This window comes from Oncorhynchus clarkii, chromosome 26 (assembly GCF_045791955.1).
Source record: "Oncorhynchus clarkii lewisi isolate Uvic-CL-2024 chromosome 26, UVic_Ocla_1.0, whole genome shotgun sequence".
NCBI classification, from domain to species: Eukaryota; Metazoa; Chordata; class Actinopteri; order Salmoniformes; family Salmonidae; genus Oncorhynchus; species Oncorhynchus clarkii.
The window spans coordinates 21,742,076-21,766,255 of NC_092172.1; the positions used below are offsets into that span (position 1 = coordinate 21,742,076).

The window sequence follows — 24,180 nt, forward strand, 5'->3', positions numbered from 1 at the left end:
TGCATAACCATGGCCAAAGAGATGGTGGCCTCCCTGATTATCCCGGACCATAATGGTCGACAATCCAGAGCGTGAACCGGGAAGGGTCTAACTACAGGAAAAATGGGGATCCCTAAACTAATGGCTAACGCTCTGTCGATAAAATTCCCAGCTGCGCCTGAATCGACGAGCGCCTTATGCTGGGAATGTGGAGAAAATTCAGGGAAACAAACAGGCACAAACAGTTGATCAACAGAGGATTCTGAATGAGTGTGGTGCGAACTCACCTGGGGTGACGCCAGTGTGCCCTGTCTGTTGCCTCGACTCCCAGAGGAACCAACACGGCACGCAGAGTGTGTCCTCTGCGGCCACAGATGGTGTATGTGATGGCTCCTCCTCCAGTCTCCCTATGAGCAGCCCCTCCTAACTCCATGGGCACCGGAACGGGGGTGCTGGAAGATGGCACCGACAGAGCCTCCTCTGGACGTCCGCAGGTGACCAGCAGGTTATCGTACCAGATGGATAAATCCACCAGTTGGTCAAAGGAGATGGTGGCATCCCTGCAGGCCAGCTCACGTCGGACATCCTCTCGTAGGTTGCATCGATAGTGGTCGATGAGGGCCCTGCGTTCCAGCCTGCTCCGCCGGCCAAGGTCCGGAATTCCAGAGCGAATTCCTGGGCGCTCCTTGTCCCCTGCCTCAAATGGAAGAGCCTTTCTCCCACCTCTCTACCTTCGGGTGGATGGTCGAAGACGGCCCGGAAGCGACGGGTGAACTCCTCGAACTGGTCCAACGCCGTGTCCTGCTCTCTCCACACGGCGTTTTCCCACTCCAGCGCTCCTCCTGTGAGACAGGAAATGAGGGCAGCTACTCTCTCCCTTCCTGAGGGAGCTGGGTGCACGCTGGCCAGATAGAGGTCCAGTTGAAACAGGAATCCCTGGCACTTTGCTGCCATCCCATCATACTCCCTGGGAAGGGAGAGATGCATCCCACTGGAATTCTCTCCAGACGGGACGGGTGGAGGCAATCCCGGTTGTACTGGTTGAGGCGCTGGCGAGACTCCCTGTCTCTCCCAACGGTCCATGGTTTGAACAACGCGATCCATCATGGCACCAAGTTGACTTAACATTGCCGAATGTTCCTTGTCGCTCTCCTGGACGCGCTCCTCGACTCCTCTAACCGGGGTACCTGCTCCTGCTGACTCCATGGTTTGGTGTGTAATTCTGTCAAAGGTGTGTAAGGGAGGCAAAGTCAGGTGCATGAGAGCAGAGTGTAGTGAACAGGCGCACTTTAATTCCGTTCCAAAATACACAGCACATAAAAACAATAACGTGACAAAAACACGGAACATGACAAAAGTAAAGCGCCCGACAATAATCCACAATACAAAACAAATAGTTACACACAAAGACATGTTAGGAAACAGAGGGCTAAATACATAGAATGATGAGGGAATGAAAACCAGGTGTGTATGGGACAAGACAAAACAAATGGATATCTGAAAAACTGAGCGGTGATGGCTAGAAAGCCGGTTGATGTCCATCGCTGAACGCTGCCGGAACAAGGAGAGGAGCCGACTTCGGCGGAAGTCGTGACAATGACCAGCAGGGTCAAATAATAATAATCACAGTGGTTGTCGAGGGTGCAACAGGTCAGAACCTCAGGAGTAAATGTCAGTTAATTTTTCATAGCCGATCATTCAGAGTATCTCTACTGCTCCTGCTGTCTCTAGAGAGTTGAAAACAGAAGGTCTGGGCCAAGTAGCACGTATGGTGAACAGGTTCCATAGCCGCAGGCAGAAAAGTTTAAACTGGAGCACCAGCACGGCCAGGTGGACTGGGGACAGCAAGGAGTCATCAGGCCAGGTAGTTCTGAGGCATGGTCCTTGGGCTCAGGTCTTCCAAGAGAAAGAAATAAAGAAATAAAGAAAGAAAGAAAGAAAGAGAGAAAGAGAGAGAATTAGAGAGAGCATACTAAAATTAACACAGGACGCCGGATAAAACAGGAGAAATACTCCAGATATAACAGACTGACCCTAGCCCCCCGACACATACTCTACTGCAGCATAAATACTGGAGGCTGAGACAGGAGGGGTCGGGAGACAATGTGGCCCCATCCGACGATACCCCTGGACAGGGCCAAACAGGCAGGACATAACCACACCCATTTTCAATGTGTTGTCAGTAGTATCCCCCTGAGGATAGACTGGTCACTTCTTGTTGGAGACCTCATCAACGTTACAGTCTCTAGAGGAAATAAATGGCTTCTCTCAATGTCCTTGTAACTAAATCACTGTAATGCCATGACCACTTCATGTGGATAGAGGAGTAGGTGTGAGCGTGTGTGTGTTTTTGTGTGTGTAGGTGTGTATACGTGAATGTCTGTGTGTACGTGCATGTCTGTGTGTACATCTGGGTGAGAGACACTTTGATCTCCTTATTGGGTAGATTAATATTTGAATTCATAGATGGATTCATCTCACCATCCCTCCTACTGTCTCTCCTCTATATCCACCCAGTCATCCCCCTCTCTTCTCTCCCTCCCCTTTCAGAGTTAATATGTTCTGCATCTTTTCTAGATTAACAATCCTCAAAAACGTCATGCTTAATTACATACATGTACAGTATCCATGTTATGTTGATTTAGTTCCAAGTCTACTTTGTCAACAGTATGTTGATGTCAGGCTGATCTTTATTGTGGAGAGTGCACTCATGTACAACTAGGGGGTTTCTCAGGTGAGGGACAGCTTGGCTGTAGCCCTAAACGATATGCTGCTACTACTGCTTCTCTCAGCTCATTATCCATGCAGACCACAGGCATGACAGAGACAGAAAAGTGCAGTTTGACCGAAATCTTCCCTGTGAGAATTCATAAAATACCTAAATTCTCAAAGTGATTTTCTAACGGAGCATTTTTCACCTGGTATTTTAATACTTAATTCAATAGTTTCAAAGCTCTCTATTCTGTCACCATTCAAGGTGATAAAACGACACATACAGTATGTGTGCTAATCAATTACTCTGATGACACCAATATATCCTCCCCTCCTGTAATATAGGCAAAGAGAATGATGTGCTGTTGTTACGCCCCTGAAAACAGGGGAGAAATAATCACGAGAGTGATATGGTATTGTTTTCTCAATACAACTTTTAGTTCAATCATTTCACAAAAGTAACACATTACAAAACAACAGAAAGACCATTATACAAATAACACAGCAAAATATCTTATTAACAACGCACAAGTTCATTCACAATCGACATAAAATGGCAGCTACTCTCAGTACAACGCTATTCTTCGCTACAACCGAGCAGGGCTAATATTACTCTCTTCAAACTTAACTCTAACTTCCTCAATATGTTATTAAGACACACCTTAAACACTCTTAACGTTAGCGAGTTATTACATTTAAATTACTCTTTTTTTTATCATCATAAAGTACCTGAAAACAGGGGAGATCACAGAGAGTGATATGCTATTGTTTTCTAATGAGCTTTTAGTAGATCACAGATTAACACTTTTAGGCACCACAAAATAAAGTAATCAATATAACGTTTACACATTACTCACAATTCGTACCCTTTGACAGATTTTAACGTTAACACAATTATATGAATGTTATCAATCTCTATCAACTAATACTGAATGCATCTTTTTAACCTTAGATTTTTTACGATCCTCACATACTATAAACTTACTAATACTTTTTAATGTATAACAGGCTATGAATATTTACTTTAACCTGTCACACTCTCCCCGACAAAATAAATGTTGTCCCAACATTACCAACATTGTCTTCTTCAACAGTCCGTATGCACTGGACCTAGAAAATCCTCTTCTGTAAGGTAGTACTTGAGCAGAGGTCAAGGGTCACAGTTCAAATATAACTAACAAGTTATATTCACAGTCCATATCTGTTGACCAGCTATATAACATAAGCAGTATTTTCTCATACTATTGATCAACGGTCCATCAATTTTAATGATCTATATGCATAGTCTGCAAATTGTCTCTTTTGACAGTCTGTGAAATCAGACAGTAGTCCATGGTCAAACATGTCAACTCTGTAGCCTCATGTTTGCTGAAGCCCATACATGTAAGGTGGCTGAAAGTAACATTGCTGTAGTGATGGCAGCCATGGAACCAGTCCTGGTGCAGAGTAGACAGGGAACAACTGTGGCTGTGGCTGTATACTGTAGCAGGAAGGGATACCAAGCTGATCATAGGTGATACGTCTTGGAGGGTGTCTCTCTCTTTGTGGCAGCTGGTAGGCTGGTTCCTCAGGTTCAGCAGCATCAGTTAATGAAGGAAAGGCACTTGGTGGACGATCATCAGGCAAATTTTCAGCAGGCAAATTCATCTCCTCAGCAGGCAGGTCTTTAACTGTTGTTGTCTCCTCCAGCCGCTTTTCAACAAGAGGCTGTGCTGGTAGCGTATCAGGGACTGGCACTGCAACTGTCTGTCTCACTGTTGGGGGCCTGTGTTCCCACTCTCTCGCTGGTTCAGCATTCCTCTCCTCAGGTACTATAGGAGATGTGGGAACCTGTAGCGGCTCATGATGAAGGTCATATTCATCCCCGCTGTCTTCATCAGAATCTAGAGGCTGTGATGCAGGCTGGTGTCTCTTCGTTTTCTGACTTTTGTCCACTTTGGTCATTTCTGGTTGTGTCTCAAAAGGTAAGTGGTCACAGGACATGTAGCACTGAACTCCTAACTTTAGTCTCATAGTACTTCTTACTTCTTTCAGCGGCTTTCTGAGCATTTTAATTTGCAATGGCATATGCTTCCTCCATCCCTCGTTTCCAGTTCTCCACGTAGTCTCGCTGGTTACTGGAACCTGCCTCTGTGCACAATCCAAAGAGCATATCAACTGGAAGCCTGGGTGATCTCCCAAACAGAAGATAAAATGGTGAATAGCCAGTCACTTCGCAACGGGTGCAGTTATAGGCATAAACCAGTTTGTTCAGAGACTCCTTCCAATTTGACTTTTGTGTCTCAGTTAGTGTCTTTAACATTTGCAACAATGTTCTGTTCATGCGTTCCGCTTGACCGTTTCCCATCGGGTGATAGGGTGTTGTCCTGGACCCCGCCATGCCACTGAGTTTCTTTAACTGATGGAACAACTGATTTTCAAATTCTCCCCCTTGGTCATGGTGGATGCGGGACGGGAACCCAAACTTCAGGGCAAAGTCATTGAAGATGAGATTTGCAGCAGTTTTACCTGACTTTGATGTGGTGGCGTAGGCTTGAGTGAAACGTGTAAAATGATCAACAACCACGAAGATGTACTCATATCCCCCTTTGCATCTGTCGAGATGAAGGAAGTCTATACATACCAGTTCAAATGGCTGTGTTGTCACAATGTTTGTCAGAGGAGCTCTTGTTTCATGGGCTGGCTTTTTCTGCTTGACACAGCTACAAGTTTTAGTCACATAGTGCTCGATGTCAGATTGCATATATGGCCAGAAGAAGCGGTCACGTACTAGTGATACAGTGCGGTCAGTACCTTGGTGTCCCATGTTATTGTTCAACTCTTCCATCACTTTACCTTTGTACTGCTCTGGTAGAACTAACTGCTTGCGGGCTGTAGTGATTCTGTACAGAATGCCATCACTGTCTATTGTCAATTTGTCCCATTCTCTGAATAGGCATTTTGTCTTTGGACTGAATTTCTTTTGCTCTTTAACTGGCGGTTTGGAACCAGACAGTTTGAAATTGAGCACAGGACGGATGACCGGATCAGATTCTTGTGCTTCTCTTATCCCATCTTTTGGGATCGAGATGGTTGTTGCAGTGGTTGTCTCACCTTCAGCTAATACTGACATCGATGCAGCTGAAAATGACCAAGGTACAACAGCCTCTTTCTGTACCTCAACTGCTTGTATCGCGGCGGCAATGGTGTCTGGTGGAAGCTCCTCAGAACATTCTCTCATCAGTGACTCTACATCCAGTGGCATCCTTGACAAAGCATCTGCATCACCGTTCTCTCTGCCTGGCCTGTACTTTATTGTAAAGTGGAAATCAGCCAAGTCTGCAACCCACCTGGAAGTGGGTTGTTATCGCTGTATACAGTGAAGGTCGGAGCATAGTACAAATAATCATGGAACTTATCAGTGATTGCCCATTTTAGAGCTAGAAATTCTAGCTTGCTCGAGTGGTAGTGATAGTTCTTCTCCGCTGCTGTTAAGGTTCGAGAGCCATAAGAAATGACCCTAAGCTTCCCCTCTTACTTTTGATAAAGAACTGCTCCCAAGCCTTGGTGTGACGCATCAGTGTGTACAACAAATGGCTGAGTGAAATCAGGGAAACCTAAAACTGGTGGGTGAAGCAAACACTCAATCAGCTGTTCCAGTGCCTGTTGATGCTGGTCAGTCCACAGGATTGGCTTGTTTGAGGGCACCACATGACTTACTTTCTTTGTTTTTGTATTCCGTGGGTGGTCAGGTATTTTCTCTGAATCTGCTTTCAGGAGGTCATACAGGCAGCTGGCACTCCTAGAAAAGTACTTGATGTACTGTCTGTAGTAAGTGAGTAAACCAAGCATTTTTCTGAGCTGGCCTACAGTCTCTGGTCTGATTTCTTTCAATGCTCTTACTGCTTCAAAATCGTCTGGGTCAACTCGGCTGCCCTCTGCAGACACTATTCTGCCCAAATAACGGACCTGGGGTTTAAAGAGATCACACTTACTTGGTTTGAGTTTAATGCCATACTCTCTGAGACGCTGCAAAACTTTTCGCACATCATTCACATGGCTGTCGAATGTTTTACTGAAAACTAGCGTGTCGTCCAGATAAGGAATGCAGATGTTATCCCGGAGCCCTTCCAAACACTCCTCCATACACCGCTGAAAAGCTGCAGGAGCGTTCATGAGGCCGAATGGCATACGTATCCACTCATAGAGTCCCCACAGTGTCACAAATGCTGTCAGTGGTCTGCTTTCTTCAGAGATGAACCCCTGGTGATACGCTTTTCCCTGATCTAAGAGGGAGAACCAGGAATTACCACCTAAACTGTCCATGATGTCTTGGACCCGAGGGATGGGCTGGCGGTTGGGATGTGTCTTTCTGTTCAGGTCTCTGTAATCTATACACAACCGGAGGGTCCCGTCCTTCTTACGAACGCACACGACAGGTGAAGAATATGAAGAGTTTGACTTCCTAACCCAGCCCTGGACTATGAGGTCATAAAGGTAACCCTTCATCTCCTGATACAGTGGCCTGGGCACTGACATGTATGTGCGCTTTACTGGTTCAGAGTCCTTTAGAGAAATAGTCATTTTCAATCGTTCAATGCAGCCAATATCATTGTCTGACCTGGAGAAGGAGTGACACTCTTCTCTAAGCATTTGCCTAACAACCTCTCTCTGCTCTTCGGTTAGGTGAGTTAAACCTACTGGTGGATCCCACTGTTCAGTAGCAGTACATGGGGTTCGAACGCTGGTGTGATTCACTGTGGCTGGGGTGACAGTTTTTTCAAAGACTTGGGCAGGTAACACAGTCATAATGGTTTGTACTGTACCGATTAGTGTGCGTCCTAGCAGGGCAATGTCGTGGTCAGTGGGGTTAGAGACATCAAGCAGGATAACTGGAAAAACACCTTTCCTGACTCTGACTAGTGTGTCAAAGAACTCAAGGTCGTCTGGCCACTGCGGGTTCAGGTCTGGCTGGAAAAGCATTGTCATGTCATCTTTGAAAGGCTGGGAAGCTACACGGCACTCAATCTGAATGCTACTGTGTTTTGGTACAGCAACCTTCTCTTTCTTGGTTTTCACTGCGTATTCATCTGTCTGTTCTGCGCTAACAGCCTGTATAAAAGCTCTCACCTTGTTTCTTTTGAGGCTTGGGAAAGCTATTTTTACTGTACTGTATCGTTTAGTCTTTTTGGTCATTGTCAGGATGTGCTCAATAACATTGAAACCTATGATGGGATGAGATAGGTGACAGCCTTTCAGTACCAGCACTGGGATGATCAGTTCCTTTGTTTGGTCAGTTTCAGAGGCTAGCCGAAAAGTTGTTTCAATCCATCCCAGGTATGGCATTTCAGTCCCATTTGCTGCAATCAACCTTAGATCATCAGGTGAGTCCAGGATTTCTGAAACATCTCTCAGCCTTGCGTTTGGGAGAGATTCCTCTTTCCATCGTTCATCAATGACCGATACCCGAGATCCTATGTCCCATAGAGCTTGGAGGTGGTGGCGATTCAGGTGACACTCAATAAGGCACTGTCTGCCGACTAGCGAGGTGACCTTACGGGGGTGGCAACCTTGAGCTAGGGATAGTAAGGAGTGGTCATTTTCCTCTGTGCAGGAAAACCTTTCATGCATTTATCCTTATGTTTATTCCAATGTTGGTTTTGACATACTTTGGAACAGTACAGTGTCTCTTTACATGATGAACATTGTTTCAGGTTCTCAAATGACTCTTCTCTGGCACAATTTACAAATTTCTGGGACTTTTTGGTACCTACGGTTAACACTCGTCCCTCAGCGGTAACCCGTTTCCGTTTAAAGGGGCCTCCCTTGATGGTCTGGCTCCCCGGATTTTACATCCAGCTTGAAAATGTTCTCCACTCCCACATCGGAAGCAGTGTGTGCAGCGTGCATCTGTTCTGGCCTGCTGGCAGACAAAACACCTCCTTGGAGCTTGAGCAGAGTGGTTGGTATACCGGTTAGGTGCATATTGATGCTGCGCAGGGTCAGGTGCTTGGGACCGACTGTAGTTGCTGCAATACTGCTGCTGGGAAATAGGTGCCTGGGGGTCCCTATCTGGCCTCCTAACTGGGGGTGGGGCATAGGCACAAGGCGGTGACTGAAACATAGGCTGCTGTAATGTCTCCTTAATGTGAGCAATCTCTGCACTGAGACCTTGTAGAGAAGCTACACCTGTCTTAAGTTCAGCTAACTCTGTTAACAGTTCTGTGGGTATCTTAGCTTTGGCTTCCTTCACAGGACACTTTGCAGATGGTGTATCTTCTAACTGGACTACACTTACAGTTGTAGCAGGCTGTGGGGCATTAAACCGCTTTTTGTTTCCTCTTTCTATCTCATTAGCACAAGCAATGTTAAGCTTCTCTAACAAAACCTCATCTGATGTTTCGCTCTTTAGCAGGAGAGGCTGCATGTCTATCCTGATACTGTCACTCTGGAGACCCGTAAGGACTGTGTGTAAACACATGCTCTGGACTAGAGCAGGGTCATACGTAAGCCCTGATTCTGACTCCTGGGATGCAAACAGTACTTTTTGCCTCAAATCTAAAACGCGCATCAGGAAGCTTTGAGGGGTCTCCTTGCTATGCTGTGCTTCTGAAGCTAGCTGTTTGTAAAGCTCTGTTGCACTCTTCTCTTGGAAGTGGGAACGCAGGATACATCTAAGTGTGGGAAAAGTTAGCTGGGGTTTACCTTCCAAGTAGCTGCGTAGCTGTGAGCCTGGAGAAATAGCCCTGACTACTGTGTCTACTATTTCTACCTGAGGATAGCCTCTGTTAAGTCCATTTTCGATCTGATGGGCAAGGCTGGAAAAAATCAGTTTTTCTTTCTGGCCCGGTTCACCTATCTGACCAGAAATTTTAAACTCTTTGCGCCAGTATGAGCTGGGCTGTGCATTTGGTGAGAGCGGCACGCTCCCCTGAAGATTGGCATGGGGTTGGGGCTGACGCAGAGAATCACTGGCTTTGGCTGCAGTAATCTGCTCAGTTTCCACCCCTTGTTGTGGGGTTATAGTTCTTAGTTCCTCTATTCTGTGATGTGTTCCGGCTGGTTCAATATCATAGTCAGTTTGCCCTGTTTTGTTATCTATGCCACTGATCATCTCTGTCATTTCGTCTTTAAGTAGCAACAATTCCGACATGCCGCCATCTTCTAACTCTGCAACTTCCTCTCTTTCAAGGAACATCATAATGTGAGTCATTAATGATATGCAGGATTTGTTTTGAACATCTCTTCTCTGTTCGCCTGATATGTAAAGGAAATCACATATCTCTAGTAATTTGTCTTTAGTCAGGATGTTCCCACCATCCTTATTTAGGTTGACTTACTTAACCAATCTCCCTGTAATCTGTTGGAAACCCACCAGTAACAAAGCATCTTCAGGTGGCTCAGATATGTGGTGACAGGAGGACTCTATTTGATGCATGTGTAACAAAGGTAATTAGGCCCTGAGTTTGCGAGGTGTTATTAAAATGCTAAACAGTTTAAGGGCTGGATAACATGACGATCTAAACCTCATCAGGATGTGGGAGGGAAGGACAGAGGGAGAAAATAGAACACGTCTGATTTGTATTCGCTGTGGGTGAATGTTATTTCATACATTACAGAATGCAATATGCTTATGGATCATTATTGTCCAAATGAACTCTATGCTGATATATTCACTCTCCCCTACCTGTAGTAGTTTGATTGTTCCCTTGGCAGTAATATGTATTACTTTTGGTGAATTCAAACAAATAGGTCTAATCTAAACATGCTGCGTCACATATCAACCGTAGTAAACATTTGCTGCAGAAAAAATGTTTTATTAATTGATCAAAGTATAGCTTTTGCTACATTGAAATGTTCATTAGGTCTATTGGCTCTTCAGAGATGCAGAGGCAGCTCGGTCTCCACTGTCAAGATGTAATCAGTCAAAAAGTGCTGCAATCTCCAGCAGCATTGCATCCTCATTGTCATTATCAGTAGCAGGGGTAGCGGAGGCAGCCATATCCTTCAGCTCAGTGTCATCTTCATACTCAGCAATGAGGTCTTTCAGGCTGGTCTCACTGATGGATTTCTCCATAGAGGTGTCTGTTAGGGTGGAGATCAAATCTTTAGCAGAGTCATCCTTCACATCCTCATCAGTAGTGATCATGTCCTTAGTGCTCTCAGGGGTCAGTGCCATGTCAAGAGTGGAGGTCTGGTTAATGGAGTCTGACGTGTAAAGATCTATCATGGTCTCCGATGAGACCATGGAGATCTGGCTCTGAGAGGTAGAAGTGGTCTGTGTGTCTGTGTTCATATCTGATGTCTGTGTTTCCATCTGCGCATGTGTCGAAGTGTTGGTAGAGGATGGGGTTCTCTCTGTCCTAGTTGCCATAGACGAGGTGGGCAGAGGGACTCCGGGTAGCTGCCACTCCAGCGGGAGGATGGCCAGGTTCGAGCCAGGGAAAACTGAGAGAGGGAGCTCTACCCGGAGGAAAAGGGTGGTTAGGTTGAGGTCAGAGGGGAAATTGTCTAGATGCTTTAATCTCTGTCTGTCCGTATAGTAATTTAGGTTTCAGTAACTTACGTGGGCAGGTGGTAGAGTCGGAGAGTCAGGTCTTATGTAAATTTCCTCCACAGGGGTCTTCACTTGCCGGGGTGTCCTTCGATTTTCCTGCACAACACAATTGTAACACCCAATGATAACACAGCATTATGGGAAAGATCTTTTGCTCACAATAAAATATGATACAGCATGTTTGGTTGTCTCACAGAGTTAGGTCTTTGTCCTGAATTAGTTCCCTTGTCTGTTTCTGGTGTTGTACTTACGGGTTCGTGGTCCTGAGATGATTTCAACAGCTGAACTTCAGTCCGGTCTTTCTCCCTGCCCACCTTTCCATTACTCTTGTCCTTGACCCTTTTGGTTGTAACATCACCTCCAGACAAGTCTGAACCTGTGTAGATTAGACATTTTGATTTTGAAGACACGTTCTTCCAAGTGAAGCCAATCTCATTCTATATCTAATCAGCAGACACCTCATAACACTCACCAGTATCAGATGCATTATCTTTGTCCTGGTCCTTTCTACTCTGTCTGTTCTGAGAGGGACGAGTCTTCCTCAGCTTTACTTTCCCACCACAGCAGAAGAGAGTGAACAGCTGCAGGGCCGCCACAGCTGGATGGATGCTCTTCTTCTTCTCTTTCTGCTGGGTCTCCTTTGCTTGCTCCTCAGGGAAGACCTCAGTGTCGCAATCAGTACATCAGTTAGAAATCTACTGACATTTCAAACTACGATATCAATGTTGAATATAGGTAGCCAATGAGCTCTAGCTTCATTGGCAACAAATATTATTTCCTTTTTTTCTTTTTTTTTGAATTTTACCCCTTTTTCTCCCCAATTTCGTAGTATCCAATTGTTGTAGTAGCTACTATCTTGTCTCATCGCTACAACTCCCGTACGGGCTCGGGAGAGACGAAGGTTGAAAGTCATGAGTCCTCCGATACACAACCAACCAAGCCGCTGCTTCTTTAACACAGCGCACATCCAACCCGGAAGCCAGCCGCACCAATGCGCCGGAGGAAACACCGTGCACCTGGCCACCTTGGCTAGCGTACACTGCGCCCAGCCCGCCACAGGAGTCGCTGGTGCGCGATGAGACAAGGACACCCCTACCGACCAAGCCCTCCCTAACCCGGGCGACGCTAGGCCAATTGTGCGTCGCCCCACGGACCTCCCGGTCGCGGCCGGTTACGACAGAGCCTGGGAGCGAACCCAGGACTCTGATGGCACAGCTGGCGCTGACAAATATTATTTCCTAAGTGTGTTTCCATGTCAAAATGTTACCCCATAATAACTAGGGTTAGTGCTATCCGTGATCCTTGGGACGTCCCTACCCTAAACCCTAACCTTAACCCCTACCTTAACCTTAACCCTTACCTTAACCACGGTCAGAGTTGGGACATTCCATGGATTCTGTTTAGACTTTTCCTAATAACTATTAGGGCCTACCACATCCGAAGGGGCATTGTGACATTGTCACATTTGTCAAGCCATGTCAAAGGATCAGATTCAACACAATATGTTGTGTTTTCCTTATTGTGGTCATTATCAGTTGTCAAATGCATTGGTTGATCCTCATTAATAAGCAAGTTTGGATGTCTTACCAAGTTAGGTCTTTGTTTAATGTCTTTTTCTTTTTCCTGTGTCGTTCTGCATTTGTGGTCCTGAGATTCAATGCTATGTTTCTCTCCTCCAACCTTTCCTTTACTCTTGTCCTTGATCCTTTTCATGTCACCTGCAGAGTAGTCCAAGCCTGTAAGTGAAACATTTCTAAGACACATGACCTGTTTTTTTTCCAAGTGAAGCCTAGATAACTGTACTATGTAGCAGCACTAATCAATATACACCTCCTAACACTCACCAGTTTCAGAGTCATTATTGTTGTTTGTATCGTTTATCGTTGTTCCCTTTCTCCCATCACCACTCTGGGAGGGATCAAAGGGTGTTTTCTTCACCTTGACGCAACTCAGCAGTGTAAACAGCTGAAGAAAGGTCAGGGCTTGAGGGATCGATCCTCTTCTCCTTGGGTTTATCTTTATGTTCCTGTGTCTCCTTTGGTTTCTCCCTATGGGATACCTCAGGGACAGGGTCACTTAGTCTCTGACCCATGTCACGACAAGGTAGTGTACCGTTGTAATCAATCAAATCAGTTATAGGTTGAGAGATCGTTCGAATGTAGCTAATGCGCTCTACCTGAGCTTGTCTGACCGTTATAATGTGGTCTGAGATTATGACATAAGTGTGTTTCCGTGGCAACATGTTACCTCATAATGTTCCCTTATAACAACTAGTGCTCCATTCCTGGTAAAGGGGCATTGTGACATCATCAAGTTAGTTACCTATCCACATATCCACCCAGAACACCGGAACAGCCTATTTCTATGGACCTAGTCTGCCTGTATGTCTGTATTTTCCTGCTGGATCAAATTAAGGTCCTACAACTGTATGTCTGTCTCTCTCTGTCCTTCTCTCTACCTCTCTCTCTCTGCCTGTACTCATATTCAACCTCTGCCTTCACCCTATTGCAGCAGTTGATTTTCTCATAGTTTGCCTGCATCATGTTGCAAGGAGAGAGTGGCTGAGCACAGGTCAATCACTCCACAATGAGTATGATTATACAGTTGATTATCAAGTGCCACATTCAACAGACTACTACTGTTGGCAATCAGAATACGATGTTGTTGTAGTCCAAGAGTCAACTCAGTAAATACATGCAGCACAATGGGCAAGAGTCATGGCAACACGTCTATTCATACCTCCTCTATGTTTGCAATATTAAAAGCAGATCGCCGCCACATGTAGCATTAGAGACAGCAAGCCTCCCTGGCTCAGCACCTGTTAGTGTCAGCTTTTAAGTGCTACATGTCAGCCTGTAAATTACTCTGTGTGTCATCAGCAGAGGTGAATAGTGATAAAAGCTCACAGAACATGATAGGCTAACACCTCTGGAGGCACCTGGATGTATCACAGTAGTTTATCCATTTCACTCAGACCACTAACGATAGGTTTGCAGGTATGCACGCACAATCACACACCACACGCACACACACACACATTTATGTGTTTGCAACCACGCATGCATTTCTAAGAACGCATGCACACACACATTACTGAAGACAGGGACACACACACACTGTCCATCATGTCCTATGAGCAGGGTAAAGACAGGGCCAGCAAAAACAGCAGCTGACCCACGGTAATAGAGCCTGTCTGTCAAATCAAATGTATTTATAAATCAAATCAAATGTATTTATGAAGCCCTTCTTACATCTGCTGATATCTCAAAGTGCTGTACAGATACCCAGCCTAAACCCCCAAACAGCAAGCAATGCAGGTGCAGAAGCACGATGGCTAGGAAAAACTCCCTAGAAAGGCCAGAACCTAGGAAGAAACCTAGAGATGAACCAGGCTATGAGGGGAGGCCAGTACTCTTCTGGCTGTGCCGGGTGGAGATTGTAACAGAACATAGCCAAGATATTCAAATGTTCATAGATGACTGTCGAAGGTGTGTTCGGGAGGCAAAGTCAGGTGCAGGAGAGCAGAGTGTAGTGAACAGGCACACTTTAATCCTTTCTTCCCAAGATGGCGTAGCAGTAGGACGTGTTGTCGTGTCCCTTGTATATATCGTTTGTTTTCGTTTTTTTCTTCGCATATCTTTTAAAACATTTTGCTGAACCTCAACTTCTTCTAAATACTCTCCTGCAACCCGCCTCACCCAACGTAGCTATTTTTCCTAAAGTATTTATATTTACTTCGGATCTGGAACCCCTCAACTGAAGCTAGCCAACTAACTACCAGCTATTCAGTCAGCAAAACATTGCTAGCGGTCTTCAGCTAACCGGTCATCAGCTAACCTTTAGCTCGGAAAGCTCTACCCAGTTCGAACAACGCGACTCTAACCAGAGCATAACGGACCTATTTTTTTATTTTATTTTTCATCCTCGGATTCCCACCGCAAACGGAACATTTTGAGCTCCTGGGCTACAATATCCGGACCCACGACCGGTCCATTGATGTCACCGCATGAAGAGGAATAAACAGACTCACCCCATCGCGACGTCCCCCAAAGGCTAACTCTCTAGCCCTTGCTATCTCCTTGCTTGCAAATTCGGCCTGCTAGCTTGTTTAGCCCGGTCCGCTAACTGCTACCGTGTTTAGCACCGGCCTACTAACTGTTAGCTTGTTAGCACAGGCCTGCTAACCGTCTGAATCGCCGCGTCCCAAACACTCACTGAACCCATATTTACTTTCTATCCCTTTTCAATTTTTAATTTGTTTATACCTTCCGGTAACCTGCCTCACCCAATGTGATACGGAACCGCTATTATTTTTACATTTTTAGAACACACTCAAGAACCTCCAGAAGCTAACCAGCTAACTGGCTACAAGCTATTTAGTCATTGTTAGTTTTCTAACCTGGATAACACTCGCCAGTCCAGCTTCCCTGCCCCATCCACCGCTGCCCCCTGGACACTGATCACTTGGCTACATAGCTGATGCATGCTGGACTGTCCATTTATCACGGTAATCCATTCTGCTTGTTTATGTTTTATCTGTCGGCCCCAGCCGCACTCAGGCTCTGTGTGTAGTTAATCCGACCCCCCCTCTGCCTAGTCAATCGCCCAAAAAAAGTTTACAAGTTTAAACTGGAGCAGAAGCACGGCCAGGTGGACTGGGGACAGCAAGGAGTCATCAGGCCAGGCCAGGCTAGGCATGGTCCTAGGGCTCAGGTCCTCCAAGAGAAAGAAAGATAACAAAGGAGAAATACTCCAGATATAACAGACTGACCCTAGCCCCCCGACACATACTCTACTGCAGCATAAATACTGGAGGCTGAGACAGGAGGGGTCTGGAGACAATGTGGCCCCATCCGACGATACCCCCGGACAGGGCCAAACAGGCAGGATATAACCACACCCATTTTCAATGTGTTGTCAGTAGTATCCCCCTGAGGATAGACTGGTCACTTCTTGTTGGAGACCTCATCAATGTTACAGTCTCTAGAGGAAAGAAATGGCTTCTCTCAATGTCCTTGTAACTAGATCACTGTGATGCCCTGACCACTTCATGTGGATAGAGGAGTGGGTGTGAGCGTGTGTGTTTTTGTGTGTGTAGGTGTGTATACGTGCATGTCTGTGTGTACGTGCATGTCTGTGTGTACATCTGGGTGAGAGACACTTTGATCTCCTTATTGGGTAGATTAATATTTGAATTCATAGATGGATTCATCTCACCATCCCTCCTACTGTCTCTCCTCTATATCCACCCAGTCATCCCCCTCTCTTCTCTCCCTCCCCTTTCAGAGTTAATATGTTCTGCATCTTTTCTAGATTAACAATCCTCAGAAACGTCATGCTTAATTACATACATGTACAGTATCTATGTTATGTTGATTTAGTTCCAAGTCTACTTTGTCAACAGTATGTTGATGTCAGGCTGATCTTTATTGTGGAGAGTGCACTCATGTACAACTAGGGGGTTTCTCAGGTGAGGGACAGCTTGGCTGTAGCCCTAAACGATGTGCTGCTACTACTGCTTCTCTCAGCTCATTATCCATGCAGACCACAGGCATGACAGAGACAGAAAAGTGCAGTTTGAGCCAAATCTTCCATGTGAGAATTCATAAAATACCTAAATTCTCAGTGATTTTCTAACGGAGCATTTTTCACCTGGTATTTTAATACTTAATTCAATAGTTTCAAAGCTCTCCATTCTGTCACCATTCAAGGTGATAAAACGACACATACAGTATGTGTGCTAATCAATTACTCTGATGACACCAATATATCCTCCCCTCCAGTAATATAGGCAAAGAGAATGATGTGCTGTAGTATGAGGATGTTCCCACCATCCTTATTTAGGTTGAATTACTTAACCAATCTCCCTGTAATCTGTTGGAAACCCACCAGTAACAAAGCATCTTCAGGTGGCTCAGATACAGTGCCTTGCGAAAGTATTCGGCCCCCTTGAACTTTGCGACCTTTTGCCACATTTCAGGCTTCAAACATAAAGATATAAAACTGTATTTTTTTGTGAAGAATCAACAACAAGTGGGACACAATCATGAAGTGGAATGACATTTATTGGATATTTCAAACTTTTATAACAAATCAAAAACTGAAAAATTGGGCGTGCAAAATTATTCAGCCCCTTTACTTTCAGTGCAGCAAACTCTCTCCAGAAGTTCAGTGAGGATCTCTGAATGATCCAATGTTGACCTAAATGACTAATGATGATAAATACAATCCACCTGTGTGTAATCAAGTCTCCGTATAAATGCACCTGCCCTGTGATAGTCTCAGAGGTCCGTTAAAAGCGCAGAGAGCATCATGAAGAACAAGGAACACACCAGGCAGGTCCGAGATACTGTTGTGAAGCAGTTTAAAGCCGGATTTGGATACAAAAAGATTTCCCAAGCTTTAAACATCCCAAGGAGCACTGTGCAAGCGATAATATTGAAATGGAAGGAGTATCAGACCACTGCAAATCTACCAAGACCTGGCCGTCCCTCTAAACTTTCAGCTCATACAAGGAGAAGACTGATCAGAGATGCAGCCAAGAGGCCCATGATCACTCTGGATGAACTGCAGAGATCTACAGCTGAGGTGGGAGACTCTGTCCATAGGACAACAATCAGTCGTATATTGCACAAATCTGGCCTTTACGGAAGAGTGGCAAGAAGAAAGCCATTTCTTAAAGATATCCATAAAAAGTGTTGTTTAAAGTTTGCCACAAGCCACCTGGGAGACACACCAAACATGTGGAAGAAGGTGCTCTGGTCAGATGAAACCAAAATTGAACCTTTTGGCAACAATGCAAAACGTTATGTTTGGCGTAAAAGCAACACAGCTGAACACACCATCCCCACTGTCAAACATGGTGGTGGCAGCATCATGGTTTGGGCCTGCTTTTCTTCAGCAGGGACAAGGAAGATGGTTAAAATTGATGGGAAGATGGATGGAGCCAAATACAGGACCATTCTGGAAGAAAACCTGATGGAGTCTGCAAAAGACCTGAGACTGGGACAGAGATTTGTCTTCCAACAAGACAATGATCCAAAACATAAAGCAAAATCTACAATGGAATGGTTCAAAAATAAACATATCCAGGTGTTAGAATGGCCAAGTCAAAGTCCAGACCTGAATCCAATCGAGAATCTGTGGAAAGAACTGAAAACTGCTGTTCACAAATGCTCTCCATCCAACCTCACTGAGCTCGAGCTGTTTTGCAAGGAGGAATGGGAAAAAATTTCAGTCTCTCGATGTGCAAAACTGATAGAGACATACCCCAAGCGACTTACAGCTGTAATCGCAGCAAAGTATTAACTTAAGGGGGCTGAATAATTTTGCACGTCCAATTTTTCAGTTTTTGATTTGTTAAAAAAGTTTGAAATATCCAATAAATGTCGTTCCACTTCATGATTGTGTCCCACTTTTTGTTGATTCTTCACAAAAAAAATACAGTTTTATATCTTTATGTTTGAAGCCTGAAATGTGGCAAAAGGTTGCAAAGTTCAAGGGGGCCGAATACTTTCGCAAGGCACTGTATGTGGTGACAGGAGGACTCTATTTGATGCATGTGTAACAAAGGTAATTAGGCCCTGAGTTTGCGAGGTGTTATTAAAATGCTAAACAGTTTAAGGGCTGGATAACATGACGATCTAAACCTCATCAGGATGTGGGAGGGAAGGACAGAGGGAGAAAATAGAACACGTCTGATTTGTATTCGCTGTGGGTGAATGTTATTTCATACATTACAGAATGCAATATGCTTATGGATCATTATTGTCCAAATGAACTCTATGCTGATATATTCACTCTCCCCTACCTGTAGTAGTTTGATTGTTCCCTTGGCAGTAATATTTATTACTTTTGGTGAATTCAAACAAATAGGTCTAATCTAAACATGCTGCGTCACATATCAACCGTAGTAAACATTTGCTGCAGAAAAAATGTTTTATTAATTGATCAAAGTATAGCTTTTGCTACATTGAAATGTTCATTAGGCCTATTGGCTCTTCAGAGTTGCTGAGGCAGCTCGGTCTCCACTGTCAAGATGTAATCAGTCAAAAAGTGCTGCAATCTCCAGCAGCATTGCATCCTCATTGTCATTATCAGTAGCAGGGGTAGCGGAGGCAGCCATATCCTTCAGCTCAGTGTCATCTTCATACTCAGCAATGAGGTCTTTCAGGCTGGTCTCACTGATGGATTTCTCCATAGAGGTGTCTGTTAGGGTGGAGATCAAATCTTTAGCAGAGTCATCCTTCACATCCTCATCAGTAGTGATCATGTCCTTAGTGCTCTCAGGGGTCAGTGCCATGTCAAGAGTCTGGTTAATGGAGTCTGACGTGTGAAGATCTATCATGGTCTCCGATGAGACCAAGGAGATCTGGCTCTGAGAGGTAGAAGTGGTCTGTGTGTCTGTGTTCATATCTGATGTCTGTGTTTCCATCTGCGCATGTGTCGAAGTGTTGGTAGAGGATGGCGTTCTCTCTGTCCTAGTTGCCATAGACGAGGTGGGCAGAGGGACTCCGGGTAGCTGCCACTCCAGCGGGAGGATGGCCAGGTTCCGAGCCAGGGAAAACTGAGAGAGGGAGCTCTACCTGGAGGAAAAGGGTGGTTAGGTTGAGGTCAGAGGGGAAATTGTCTCATGTTTGAATCTCTGTCTGTCCGTATAGTAATTTAGGTTTCAGTAACTTACGTGGGCACGTGGTAGAGTCGGAGAGTCAGGTCTTATGTAAATTTCCTCCACAGGGGTCTTCACTTGCCGGGGTGTCCTTTGATTTTCCTGCACAACACAATTGTAACACCCAATGATAACACAGCATTATGGGAAAGATCTTTTGCTCACAATAAAATATGATACAGCATGTTTGGTTGTTTCACAGAGTTAGGTCTTTGTCCTGAATTAGTTCCCTTGTGGTCCTGAGATGATTTCAACAGCTGAACTTCAGTCCGGTCTTTCTCCCTGCCCACCTTTCCACACCTTTCCATTACTCTTGTCCTTGACCCTTTTGGTTGTAACATCACCTCCAGACAAGTCTGAACCTGTGTAGATTATACATTTTGATTTTGAAGACACGTTCTTCCAAGTGAAGCCAATCTCATTCTATATCTAATCAGCAGACACCCCATAACACTCACCAGTATCAGATGCATTATCTTTGTCCTGGTCCTTTCTACTCTGTCTGTTCTGAGAGGGACGAGTCTTCCTCAGCTTGACTTTCCCACCACAGCAGAAGAGAGTGAACAGCTGCAGGGCCGCCACAGCTGGATGGATGCTCTTCTTCTTCTCTTTCTGCTGGGTCTCCTTTGCTTGCTCCTCAGGGGAGACCTCAGTGTCGCAATCAGTACATCAGTTAGAAATCTACTGACATTTCAAACTACAATATCAATGTTGAATATACGTAGCCAATGAGCTCTAGCTTGATTGGCAACAAATATTATTTCCTAAGTGTGTTTCCATGTCAAAATGTTACCCCATAATAACTAGGGTTAGTGCTGTCCGTGATCCTTGGGACATCCCTACCCTAAACCCTAACCTTAACCCCTACCTTAACCCTAACCCTTACCTTAACCATTTCAATTTCAGGTCAGAGTTGGGACGTTCCATGGATTCTGTTTAGACCTTTCCTAATAACTATTAGGGCCTACCCCATCCGAAGGGGGCATTGTGACATTTTCACATTTGTCAAGCCATGTCAAAGAATCAGATTCAACACAATATGCTGTGTTCCTTATTGTGGTCATTATCAGTTGTCAAATGCATTGTTAATCCTCATTAATAAGCAAGTTTGGATGTCTTACCGAGTTAGGTCTTTGTTTAATGTCTTTTTCTTTTTCCTGTGTCGTTCTGCATTTGTGCTCCTGAGATTCAATGCTATGTTTCTCTCCTCCAACCTTTCCTTTACTCTTGTCCTTGATCCTTTTCACGTCACCTGCAGAGTAGTCCAAGTCTGTAAGTGAAACATTTCTAAGACACATGACCTGTTTTTTTCCAAGTCAAGCCTAGATAATTGTACTATGTAGCAGCACTAATCAATATACACCTCCTAACACTCACCAGTTTCAGAGTCATTATTGTTGTTTGTATCGTTTATCGTTGTTCCCTTTCTCCCATCACCACTCTGGGAGGGATCAAAGGGTGTTTTCTTCACATTGACGCAGCTCAGCAGTGTAAACAGCTGAAGAAAGGTCAGGGCTTGAGGGATCCTCTTCTCCTTGGGTTTATCTTTATGTTCCTGTGTCTCCTTTGGTTTCTCCCTATGGGATACCTCAGGGACAGGGTCACTTAGTCTCTGACCCATGTCACGACAAGGGAGTGTACCGTTGTAATCAATCAAATCAGTTATAGTTTGAGAGATCGTTCGAATGTAGCTAATGCGCTCTACCTGAGCTTGTCTGACCGTTTTAATGTGGTCTGATATTTTGACATAAGTGTGTTTCCGTGGCAACATGTTACCTCATAATGTTCCCTTATAACAACTAGTTCTCCTTCACTGGTAAAGGGGCATTGTGACATCACCAAGTTAGTTACCTATCCAAATATCCACCCAGAACACTGGAACGGCCTATTTCTATGGACCTAGTCTGCTTGTATGTCTGTATTTTCCTGCTGGATCAAATTAAGATCCTACCACTGTATGTCTGTCTCTCTCTTTCCTTCTCTCTACCTCTCTCTCTCTGCCTGTACTCATATTCAACCTCTGCCTTCCCCCTATTGCAGCAGTTGATTTTCTCATAATTTGCCTGCATCATGTTGCAAGGAGAGAGTGACTGAGCACAGGTCAATCACTCCACAATGAGTATGGTTATACAGTTGATTATCAAGTGCCACATTCAACAGACTACTACTGTTGGCAATCAGAATACAATGTTGTTGTAGTCCAAGAGTCGACTCAGTGAATACATGCAGCACAATGGGTAAGAGTCATGACAACACGTCTATTCATACCTCCTCTATGTTTGCACTATTAAAAGCAGATCGCCGCCACATGTAGCATTAGAGACAGCAAGCCTCCCTGGCTCAGCACCTGTTAGTGTCAGCTTTTAAGTGCTACATGTCAGCCTGATAATTACTCTGTGTGTCATCAGCAGAGGTGATTAGTGATAAAAGCTCACAGAACATGATAGGCTAACACCTCTGGAGGCACCTGGATGTATCACAGTAGTTTATCCATTTCACTCAGACCACTAACGATAGGTTTGCAGGTATGCACGCACAAACACACACCACATGCACACACACATGTTACGCCCCTGAAATCAGGGGAGAAATAATCACGAGAGTGATACGGTGTTGTATTCTCAATTCAACGTTTAGTGTAATATTTCACAAAAGTAACGCATTACAAAACAACAGAAAATCCATTATACAACTAACACAGCAAAATATGTTATTAACAGCGTACATGTTCATTCACAATCGACATAAAATGGCAGCTACTCTCAGTACGATGCAATTCTTCACTTCAACCGAGCAGAGCTAATATTACTCTTCAAAGTTAACTCTAACTTCCTCAAGATGTTATTAAGACACACCTTAAACACTCTTTACATGTTAGCGAGTTATAACATTTAAATTACTATTTTTATCATCAATAAAGTACCTGAAAACAGGGGAGAAATAATCACGAGAGTGATACGGTGTTGTATTCTCAATTCGAAGTTTAGTGTAATGAGAAAAGACTGCGATTTTCCCCAGGAATATGGGTGGAGACCAGAGCAATCGATCTCCGGCTCATAGATTAAGAGCATTTCGTAGATCACAGATTAACACTTTTAGGCACCACAAAATAAAGTAATCAATATAACGTTTACACAATACTCTCACAATTTGTACCCTTTGACAGATTTTAACTTTAACACAATTATATGAATGTTATCAATCTCTATCAACTAATACTGAATGCATCTTTTTAACCTTAGATGTTTTAAGATCCACATCCTATGAACTTACTAATACTTTTTAATGTATAACAGGCTATGAATATTTCCTTTAACCTGTCACACTCTCGCCGACAAAATAAATGTTGTCCCAACATTACCAACATTGTCTTCTTCAACAGTCCGTATGCACTGGACCTAGAAAATCCTCTTCTGTAAGGTAGTACTTGAGCAGAGGTCAAGGGTCACAGTTCAAATATAGCTAACAAGTTATATTCACAGTCCATATCTGTTGACCAGCTATATAACATAAGCAGTCTTTTCTCATACTATTGATCAACAGTCCATCAATTTTAATGATCTATATGCATAGTCTGCAAATTGTCTCTTTTGACAGTCTGTGAAATCAGACAGTAGTCCATGGTCAAACATGTCAACTCTGTAGCCTCATGTTTGCTGAAGCCCATACGTGTAAGGTGGCTGAAAGTAACATTGCTGTAGTGATGGCAGCCATGGAACCAGTCCTGGTGCAGAGTAGACAGGGAACAACTGTGGCTGTGGCTGTATACTGTAGCAGGAAGGGATACCAAGCTGATCATAGGTGATACGTCTTGGAGGGTGTCTCTCTCTTTGTGGCAGCTGGTAGGCTGGTTCCTCAGGTTCAGCAGCATCAGTATATGAAGGAAAGGCACTTGGTGGACGATCATCAGGCAAATTTTCTTTAACTGTTGTTGTCTCCTCCAGCCGCTTTTCAACAAGAGGCTGTGCTGGTAGCGTATCAGGGACTGGCACTGCAACTGTCTGTTTCACTGTTGGGGGCCTGTGTTCCCACTCTCGCTGGTTCAGCATTCCTCTCCTCAGGTACTGTAGGAGATGTGGGAACCTGTAGCGGCTCATGATGAAGGTCATATTCATCCCCACTGTCTTCATCAGAATCTAGAGTCTGTGATGCAGGCTGGTGTCTCCTCGTTTTCTGACTTTTGTCCACTTTGGTCATTTCTGGTTGTGTCTCAAAAGGTAAGTGGTCACAGGACATGAGCAGATTTCTGTGCAGGACCCTGGAGCGTCCCCTACCCTTTTCTGGT

At 44.6% G+C, this 24,180-nt stretch overlaps 1 protein-coding gene across 1 annotated transcript; it reads right to left on the bottom strand.

The window, feature by feature from the left end:
• Nucleotides 1-10,404: 10,404 nt before the first annotated feature.
• Nucleotides 10,405-15,793, bottom strand: LOC139384430 (uncharacterized). Its single transcript, XM_071129195.1, has 6 exons — nt 13,072-15,793; nt 12,815-12,963; nt 11,700-11,889; nt 11,479-11,603; nt 11,237-11,323; nt 10,405-11,133 (listed from the first exon to the last, which is right to left on the bottom strand). The coding sequence occupies exons 2-6, from the start codon at nt 12,938-12,940 to the stop codon at nt 10,963-10,965; spliced, it is 699 nt and encodes a 232-aa protein (XP_070985296.1). The 5' UTR covers nt 12,941-12,963; nt 13,072-15,793; the 3' UTR covers nt 10,405-10,962.
• Nucleotides 15,794-24,180: the final 8,387 nt, after the last annotated feature.

Bases quoted from the DNA above. Each gene is read 5' to 3' on its own strand.
- LOC139384430 (XM_071129195.1), bottom strand. From the start codon at position 12,940: ATGAAAAGGATCAAGGACAAGAGTAAAGGAAAGGTTGGAGGAGAGAAA. The intron at 11,324-11,478 runs GTAAGTACAACA...TGTGTTGTGCAG, and splicing joins CATCTCAGGACCACGAACCC to GAAAATCGAAGGACACCCCG. The intron at 11,134-11,236 runs GTAAGTTACTGA...TCCTCCGGGTAG, and splicing joins CGACTCTACCACCTGCCCAC to AGCTCCCTCTCTCAGTTTTC.